The 10,015-nt window shown below is 41.4% G+C and overlaps 1 protein-coding gene across 1 annotated transcript; it reads right to left on the bottom strand.

Moving 5' to 3' along the window:
- Positions 1-813: 813 nt before the first annotated feature.
- On the bottom strand, positions 814-8,717 carry LRAT (lecithin retinol acyltransferase). The gene is made up of 2 exons (XM_063723700.1): positions 7,685-8,717; positions 814-3,592 (listed from the first exon to the last, which is right to left on the bottom strand). Exons 1-2 carry the CDS (start codon positions 8,222-8,224, stop codon positions 3,440-3,442), a joined length of 693 nt encoding a protein of 230 aa, XP_063579770.1. The 5' UTR covers positions 8,225-8,717; the 3' UTR covers positions 814-3,439.
- Positions 8,718-10,015: the final 1,298 nt, after the last annotated feature.

Genomic DNA, 10,015 nt, shown 5'->3' with positions numbered 1-10,015 from the left:
GAGCATCTTAGCTAGTCCTTTAAAATGAGTCCCTTTGTCCTCCATACTTTTGGGATTTATCTTTCTGAACCCCAAATCTCGATTGCCTGTTCAAGTCTTAACTTCTTGTTCTACACAAGACTTGTACCAGACCATTGCTTTCCTTTTCTGACATCTTTACTCAGCACTCTTGCTCTGCCCTGGCCCCTGAACCACTTGCACTTGCCTGAATGCCCTATGCAGTTCCATGTTTTCAAGTCAACAACTAATAGGGTACCTCACAGCTATGTGCCAGGCATGTTGTAGGCAATTTTCATGCATTTGCTCATGCTGTTTCCAGTGCATGGAATGTCCTGCCCAAAATCTGTTTCCTGGAATATATCCACCCATCTTTCAAGTGTTGGTACATGGTTTGTATAAATTTGGTCATATCTGTTAAAATCAACCGTCTCACTTTCTGTTCCTTCAGTCAGTCAGCTTTATGCAAATGTCAACTGCAGAAAGTCCTAATACAATTATGTCTACTGGGCCATAAACTCTTGAGGAACAGGTCCATGCCTCATTCATCATTTCATTCCTAATGCCTGCCTAGTATCTGACACTTACATTAATTCATCTTAGCCCTAGTTAGTTCTATTCTTCCTTCATCTATGACAAAAATAAAATAAGCATGAAAAAACTTCATCAGATACTACTAGGTTATCATTTCAGAAATCAGAATAGAAATACATAAATATAAGAGACTTGCAGGAGCATAAGGATGAATCTTAACGGATGAAGCCCAGAGAAATTCGTGAACTTCCTCAAGTTACGAGACACATTAATGGCTCGGTGTTTCTTCATTTTTTTTTTTTTTTTTTTTTTTTTGAGATGGAGTCTCACTGTTGCCCAGGCTGGAGTGCAGTGGTGCAATCTCCACTCACTGCAAGCTCCGCCTCCTCGGTTCACGCCCTTCTCCTGCCTCAACCTCATGAGTAGCTGGGACTACAGGTGCTGGCCACCACGCCCTGCTAATTTTGTATTTTTAGTAGAGACAGGGTTTCACTGTGTTAGCCAGGACGGTCTCGACCTCCTGACCTCGTGATCCTCCCTCCTCGGCCTCCCAAAGTGCTGGGATTACAGGCTTGAGCCACCGTGCCTGGCCTCAGGGTTTCTTTTATAACTGTGATCAGGAAGATGTGCTTTTCTTTCTACTTTGTTAAGCAACTAATCAAACTCAGCACAACAAAACAAAGACTCTCCTTTTCTCCCAAGAAGTTCAACAGTTCTAGCGTTGTAGAACATTTCACAAATAAAACCATCCTAATTTCCTTTTCCCATAAACAGTTGAACACATCAGTGTGATAAGGTCACCTCACACTATTTCTTGGCTTAATGCTAGCATTGCCTCCTGCATATAGATTTCTCCTACCCTTCTAGCAGATTTAATTGCTTCTTCCCCTGTATTCTCACAGCACTGTATATACTCTATTATAGCTAGTTTACAAATAATAATATTAATTCCAGACCATAAAATTGCAACTGGTCAATGCCTGGCATATAATGAACACTCAAATGAACAAGGAATTGAATCTTGCTTTAATGAAGTAAGTCAAGACTAATTATGTCAGTTCCAATCTTAAGAATGTCCTTGGCTTTTAATGAGGGGTCTTTATCTTTGAACACAGATTTAGTTTCAGACAGTGGTTTTTGCTGCCTGTAATAACTAAAGTTTGCAAAAAAAATTAATTATTTCAGGACACTATATTTTTAAGAAATGAATTACCTTAAACTATTCCTACAAGGGTAATATACAGTAAGTGAAAAACCACTAACACGGTAGTTCTCATAGTGGTTGCTTTTATGTATGCATACTTAAGATAATTTTAAGTGGTTGGAATAGGTCCAGAGAACACCTATATTCTATGGTGTTGCCATTTAATGTTTTAATTATTTAAAATACTTAAATAATATTTAATTTGAAAAATTAAATACTAAGTTTGTTGTGGGCAAATTAGTGGTGATAAAACATTATTAATCTAAAATCTGCTCTTAAAATTTGTTCAGATTATCATTGACTGATTGGCCCCACCCTCCCCATATTCACTCATAATATGATTTGTTATTTTGTGATTCTTGACAGTTAAGAAAGCAATTTTAATACCCGAAATGCAAGTCTAGCTGTGGCTTCATTTTAAGAATTTGGTAATTTTGTAAAAGTACTTGAATGCTTGTTTTACCATTGTTATATCTCAATTCTTATAAGACCCTTAGCAGAATCAGTTTATATGACTGGCAGCACTAAGCCTCTTTAAAATTATTTTAAATAATTTTATTTGCTTGGGTTCTACTTGTTTGGGTTTTACATACTACTGTGGCATCCTTCTTTTAAGGATATAAACTATAATTAGAAATGATATGGAAAAAAGTGACTAGAAAACAAATCTGAAGGCTTTTAAAAATTTCAGAGTACATTAGTAAATGCTTTAAAAGACAACCCATCCAATAACATATATGCAAGTTAACACTACAAATTCAATGACATAAGAAAATAGATTGGACTTACTTTTACATTCACCTCTACAGATACTCTATAATGAACACACTAGTATGATGATAATAAAGCAATCAAGAACAATTTGTCTCTCAGTCTGTGTGTATGTGACTATCTACATATTTATTTTACACACACATGCCAAATACCCACATAACTTCAATCCTATATCCATTTACCTCTCAGAGTGATTTAAAGTAGCTACAGTGGCACATAAAAGGAAAAAAATAATGAATTCCGGGCTTCCTAGTAAGTAAAGCCAAATCGAATTGTTCAAGTGATACTATAGTGCTATTTTTACAGGAAAACACAGATTTGTATAATTTCTGGTCATTTACTTTATCATTAAAGTACTATTTGCCAATATTGGTTTCACGTAATGACAATTAAACATTCTTGACTTATATACTACATGAAAAAAATAGATTATGAGCTTATTTTTTGACCAGTCATCAAACATGTTTTCATTTGAATAAACAAAATTCTTCCAGTTTAATATGTTTATCAATTTGTTTTTTCAATGAAACAAAGTAAATTTACAGTAAAGTTACTGGTCTCAATATAAGTCTTCCAATCTTCAAATTCAGCCTAACAGTACAAGGATTACAGGAGAAAAAAAATAACACAATTAATCTCTTGTGGCTATCATTTTAGGGGCTGGTTTTCTCATATTGCTGAATTCTACCACAACCTGTCATATTTCCAAGGTTTGGATGGTGCTTTAAATCTGAACTGCCTGAGAAGATTCAGAAAGCCTTTGTTCTTGGGCTTACACAGTAAGCACTTTGCGTGATTCCTAATCACATTTTTATCCAGAACACAGTGTTACAGGTCACATTTTTCTCAATAATGCTTATACTGATTGATGCTCTATAAATATAAACATATTTACATACAGAATACACACACTGACATGGGGGTATGAAGTTAGCCAGCCATCCATAGGAAGAATGGAATAAAAATTGCAGGAAGGGTAGTGTATGATATCAAGCCCGTACAGACTATAGACGCCAATCCCAAGACTGCTGAAGCAAGAACACTTCTCTGATCACGAATAATTATCTTCACAGTCTCACAAAACTGGAAAATAAAATTTTGGAAAATTAGGAAAGGTGGCTAAACCCAAGAAGAATCACATATATCAAACAGTAAATCAGTTTTCCCAGCTATTTTCTGTCTACCAGAAGAACTAGACTTTCTCTTATGACTTACAAAAGAATTTACAATATTAAGAGTCCAGTTCTGATTCTGTACCGTATAGTAGCAGAAATGATCCATTAGGCAACTCAGTTAATGATGGCAGTTGCCTATGTAAATACAGATTTATAGAAAACTATAGAAAGTATAACCACATAGTTATTCAGGACTAAAGGTTTAAAACATCAAACTGCTTATCAATAACAATAGCATATTTTAAAATTAGATGAGCAAAGAGGTGTCTCTAATCTTGAGAAAAAATAATAGAATTTGGCCAATTAAAAGTAGATTCAATTCCTCCAATCTTCCATTCTAAAATCTAATGATACCAATGATAACTTTTTTTAAGTCTCAAAATCTACAGGCATAGAAAGTCTAATTTTATTGTCAAATCCCATTTCCTGACTAAATATGCTAAATTCAGGATCAATTATGTGACACATAACTGGCTGCTGGAAAAAAAGACAAATATTGTCCCTAACCCTGAGGAATGCATCCTTCTAATATGTGTAATGTTTTCCTTAGAAAAATAATTTTACTTAGAAATGATGGCCTATGTCTGAGTCCTGGCTCCAGCTCTTATTGGCTGTGTCACCTCAAGTAGTCAAATGGGAACACTCAAATTGCTCTGAGGATTAACTGAGATGTTTGATGCACAAGTCCTCTGTATTCTTCTACGTGCTGTATAAACATAAGGTATTACAATGATTATTATTACTACTCTATTTGTTGACAATTATCTCTACCATATTGCCGTCGATGCCAGAATGCAGTGATTGTCATTTCTATATGGATTTTGCTATTCATATTAATTTTAAGCTGTTTCTAGATATGGCATTTTATGTTCTTTTAGGGTTTTCTACAGTGGCTTGCATGGTACTGGGCAGCTAGGTTTCCAAATTCTTAAGGGATAGAATGAACAAGTTCAATATGTTTTAATACACCATTTTGACAGTATGGTTATCTCTATCCATACTTTTACACAATTACCTAAACAAGTGTGAAACTCTTATCTAGATGTTGGCCTATTTTTCTATCAGACATACTATTTGTCCTTTTTTAATAAACTAGCAAGGCATTGAGAAGTATACTATTTTAAGATGGTAAAGATCAAATTGAAGTTTTCAGGAAAGGGAGAAAAGGAGGTTGATGGAAGACATATACTTTGGTAAATGACTAAGTTGTAAATACAGTTATCCTTATTTTTTTCCTTGATAATTTATAATTAAGTCAATCAAAATCATTTTTGACTGTATTCCCCACAAAAGCAGATTTTTCTCAAAAAGCAACTCATGTCTAGTGCCCTGTTCCTGTTCACTTGGTCAGCAGACCAGCAGGCATCTTTAGTGGTGCTCAACAGTAGGAAATTTCTAGGAGGGGTCAATAAGTCCGTAGGAACACTTTTGTGAGAACTCAATCCACACAAATTAAAAGGGGCATTTGCAATCATTTTTGGCAATGAAAGAGCAGTATTAACAAAGTAAAAAAAATCATAGTAGAAAAAGCATAAGGAATAGTAATAGTTATTAACCAAAGGAATTTTTAGTTTACAAAATACTGATTGTCAACAGTATTATAAAAATCCCATAATTTTATGACTTCTAAACTTGTAAAAAAGAGTATTACCACAAAGGAGTAAATGTTCTTTTCCAGTTCATTCATTTGCAAACTAATTGCAGTGTTTTCCTTAGGGGTAGTGTGTTCTTGAGAGTTTTTATTAACTCAAATTTAAGTAAGAGGCAACTTTGAAACTCTCATGTTAATATTAGTTGCATACATGGAGAACTCAACAATCAGACCCAGAATCAAATAATTTCTTATGTTTCTAAAAAGTAGAAACCAGTCCTTCCTTCAGTATTAATGACCTACTTCTCTCAGTGCATGTTCAAAAACAGTTTGTAGAATTAGGAAATTTGGGATGAAAACTTTTTTTTCCCCCGGGAAATCTACTCTGTGGCCAAATTGTTTGTTAGACCATTCAAAGTGAAGACAAAACTCAGTTTCACAAGAGGTGCTATGCAGCAACAGCAATTAAAACACTTCTCTACTTCTGTAGACCCTGACAAAGTTTCCAAAGATGAAAAACTACTCCAACTAGTTATTTATGCAGATTAAATATTTTACTACCTTACAAAAGCACTAGTTACTGTTTTTCTGTAGAAATATATAATGCAGCGCTATATGTGTTCCATGAAAGGGTAACTCCTAATTACCTGATAGAAATACTGTTTTTCCTTAGAGAAATGATTTGCTTGGTTCCCAAGTAAATCTGACATGTTTCCTTTTGTACACTTTGGGAGCCAGTGTTTGTAAATGTGGTGGAGTTCATTTCTAAACAGGCCTGGACTAGAGCTGTGATTCTTGAATCGCTGCACAGTGCTCTAACTGTATTTTTATTTTACTTGGAAAAGAATTCCTAGATTGAGTCTTTTGTGGCTCTATAAAATCTACAAGGAGTTTCATACACCGATCTATAAAAGCAAAATACTTCCATGCTCTCCCACAGAGGATAGAGAAAGATGTTCCCAAATGGGTCAAAAAAATTAACCAAGATGTGGAGCAATTAAAAACTGGTTACATGAAAAAAACTGACTTAGCTTTTTCTGGTCCCAAAAATATCTAAACATGAAGAGTAACACTAAAGCTCATTATGTTATTGCCCAGGTTTCCATTATAAAGACTGAACATTAACAATGACTTCTTTAACAAGTGCAATGAAGGCTGAGAAAGTTTCCAATTGTAAATGAAGTTTCAGGCTTAAAATCTTAACTATTTTTAAAAGTTAAGAGGTTTTAAAAGGAAATAAAAATCCATTTTTCCCTTTGGATTTGTGGCTAATTTAATAATCATGAGTATTTTTCAAAATACTCATAAAAATTACCTTCCAATGTTTAACATCTCTTCTTGAAAACTAATTGTATTGATCTCTGGGGAACCCATAAACAATGTAATCTACCTTTAGGGCTAATGGGTAAAGGATGCTTAACAATGAGGAATTCTAGATGGGGATTAAAGCCAACCCAGAAAGAATTCAGAATACCAAGGAAAATACAACTCTGAAGCACCAACACAAGAATAAGGGACCTGCCAGGGGGGCCCTCTTACTGGGAATTTTGATAGCTTATAGCAAGCAATGAAAAATCCCTCTATGCAGCTTTCAAAGGGAGAAAACTGCGTGGTTCCTTATTTTAAAGGCACACACTTTGTTTCGTAGTGTTATGGATTAAATATAAACTCTGGACCTCTTCCCTTCAAGCGAAATTCTTGGTTAAAGTTGCAAGCAGCAGTGACTGATTCCTTGTATCCCCCACCCCCAGTCACTTGCCCTTTGTCGTTTGAACTACATTGTGGGTGGACACCTGATGACTTCTGCAGCAATACTGGGCAGCTCTGGAATCTCTGGAAGCGGTCCTGCATTGCCACACCCTTTCTCTATGCATTTCGAGATATCCTGCAAGGCACGTTGCCATTTGCTTATTTACTTAGCCTACCTTAGGAACACCAGAACTTTCCTTACTTAATCTAGAACTTTAAGAATGTTATGGAAGGCTGGGCACGGTGGCTCACGCCTGTAATCCCAGCACTTTGGGATGCCGAGGCGGGAGGATCACGAGGTCAGGAGATCGAGACCATCCTTGCTAACACGGTGAAACCCCATCTCTACTAAAAATACAAAAATAAATTAGCCGGGCGTGGTGGCGGGTGCCTGTAGTCCCAGCTATTCAGGAGGCTGAGGCAGGAGAATGGTGTGAACTCGGGAGGCGGAGCTTGCAGTGAGTGGAGATCGCGCCACCGCACTCCAGCCTGGGCGACAGAGGGAGACTCCGTCTCAAAAAAAAAAAAAAAAAAAATGGTATGGAAGTGGTGGGGGAGGTGTCCAGGAATTAGATCCCTACTCGCGAGGAAGAGAAAAGGTCAGGGATGGGAGGGGGCATCTCCGCGGAACCCACTTCCCCTGGGAGTCACACATCATACCTTGTCGGACTGGGGACTGATAGGGGTGCCATATCTGCAGTAGGTCACGAAGTGCTCGCAGTTGTTCCACAGCAGGCTGTAGGGGGTAAAGCCCAGCAGCTTTTCAGCCCTCCGCGCCACCTCCTCGTTGAGCAGTGCCTTCTTCTGGAGGGACTCGTCCAGGTGATTGACCAGGATGTTAGCTCCGTAGGCGAAGTCCTCCACTGTGTCCACGCGGATGCTGGCCACTTTGACAATGACGCCCAGGATGAGACGCTTGTTGGAGACCACCTTCTGCGTGCGCCCCACGTCGTCTGTCAGGGCCAACAGGATGTCGGGCATCATGTGGGCAACACGGTTGTCTCCTAGGTAGATGCCATAGTGGGTCAGGTGGGTCCGGGGCACCTCCAGCACGTCGCCTCGGTGGAAAGAGCTGGTTTCATAAAAACTGTTCCTCCCTTTGTCTTCGCCCGCGGCGCCCGAACTAAAGAGCGTGAAGTTGGAGATGAGGAGCACCTTCTCCAGTAGTAAAGACACCACCTCCAGCATGGGGTTCTTCATCCTGCAGGGAAGAGGGCGTCTTGGAGAGGTGCCGGTGCCACTCCGGCAGAGGTCGGGCTGGGCAAGTTAAGCTCGCCGGACAGGGGCGCTGCGCTGCTGCTCACCTGCAGGCCAGGTGAGGTACGGCGCAAAGTACGGCCGCTGAGGAGAGAGGAAGGCAAAGGAGGAGGACAGCGAGGCCTGGCGACGGGCTCAGCCAAGCCACAAGGGGGAATGAGACGGATAAGGAACCGGTGGCTGACGGCGGGGACAGTGAGACCAGTGCTACAAGCAGCCGCAGAAGGAGCACACCTGGAGGCCGCGCCGGGGGCAGGGCCGCGCGCGCTGCTCGGAGGTGCAAGTTTCGCTGCGACTTTTTATGGCCGTCGAGGGGGCGGAGCCGAAGGCCGTCAGAGACCCGGAAAGCTCACTGATTGGGCGCCGCCGGCCCGCTGCGCTCGCGGCGGGAAGTACGCGGGATCCCGGTTTCTTTGGGAGGGGGGCGGGCCGACTCCCAGCTCCAGGGTTCTGCACAGTGATTCTTTCCCGCCGCGGGATCCCGGTTGCACTACTGGCTTTTAAGTGGCCTATTTAGGGAGGTAGAGTCCCAAGGTGTGGCGGCATGAAAGGTCCTGCACCTGTCGGGACTGGGGCGAGTTCCTGGCACTTCGGGGTCGTCTTCAGTGGAAAGCCCTCTTGGGCGAGATTTCTGAGCTGGACCACCTTCCTCTAAAAGGATAGATATAAGGGACTTCGGCTTAATAAACAGATTGCATTTACTTTGCAAAGTGCGAGCGCCTCGAATGCCTGCAGATTCTTTCCTGACCGAATCTTTCGTTTTGTTTTATTTTGAGACAATGCCTTGCTCTATCACCCAGAGCAGGAGGGCGGTGGCGCGATCTGGGCTCACTGCAACCTCCGCCTCCCAGGTTCAAGCGATTCTCGTGCCTCAGCCTCCCAAGTAGCTGATATTACAGGCACCACGCCTGGCCTAATTTTTGTATTTTTAGTAGACACGGGGTTTCACCATATTGGCCAGGCTGGTGTTGGCCAGGCTGGTCTCGAACTCCTGACCTCAAGTGATCCGCCCGTCTTGACCTCCCAAAGTGCTGGGATTACAGGCGTGAGCCACCGCGCCCAGCCCCTCTTTTTCAAATGCCCTGAATCCCCCATGCTTTCAGCCGGCGCGCGGGTGTGTGTGTGTGTTTGGGGGGGGGTGTTGGGGGGGTCGCTACCCGCGATTCCAGGCCCTGCGCGCCGGTGATTTGAACCCGAGGCCTCTCTGCGCTCCTAGGCACCTGTGGCCGTTGAGTACGAAGCTTCCAACGGTTGGCATGAAAAACGGCGAGGTCCCAACGTCCGCCAGGAAAGCAAGATTCATGTTAAGTTTATTTCTACGGCTTCAGGGTCACATGGACGCAGCTTCAGTTCACCCACCGAAACTTTGTCCGCCTCCCTTTATTTTTATTTTTATTTTTATGTTTTTAAGCATAACCTCCCGGAGACGGCCAAGGAAGGCGAAGTACTTGGATGAGATGCTAACTAAGTTCTTAGCCCGTGCGCCTGCAGCCCGACTCCAGTGCATCTTCGAGGGTGGTCCTAGGGAGCTGCCGGCTGAGGGAGCCGCTGAAGCGTTGGCCGCGCCAGGCTCGGCACGCGATGTCCCCACCCGGTGCTGAGTTCCGTGCTAATGCATTATGTAAATGCTTAAATTCTGCAGACAAAGGCCACAATGGAGAGCCTCGGTTGGCTCCACAAAGCTGCCCAGTCCGGGCTAATAGGTTTCATCAGCAGATTCTACGCACGCCTGAG

This window comes from Pongo abelii, chromosome 3 (assembly GCF_028885655.2).
Source record: "Pongo abelii isolate AG06213 chromosome 3, NHGRI_mPonAbe1-v2.0_pri, whole genome shotgun sequence".
In the NCBI taxonomy this organism is placed as follows: domain Eukaryota; kingdom Metazoa; phylum Chordata; class Mammalia; order Primates; family Hominidae; genus Pongo; species Pongo abelii.
The sequence above is the reverse complement of the archived record's forward strand: the minus strand, read 5'-3'. Positions and strand labels throughout refer to the sequence as shown.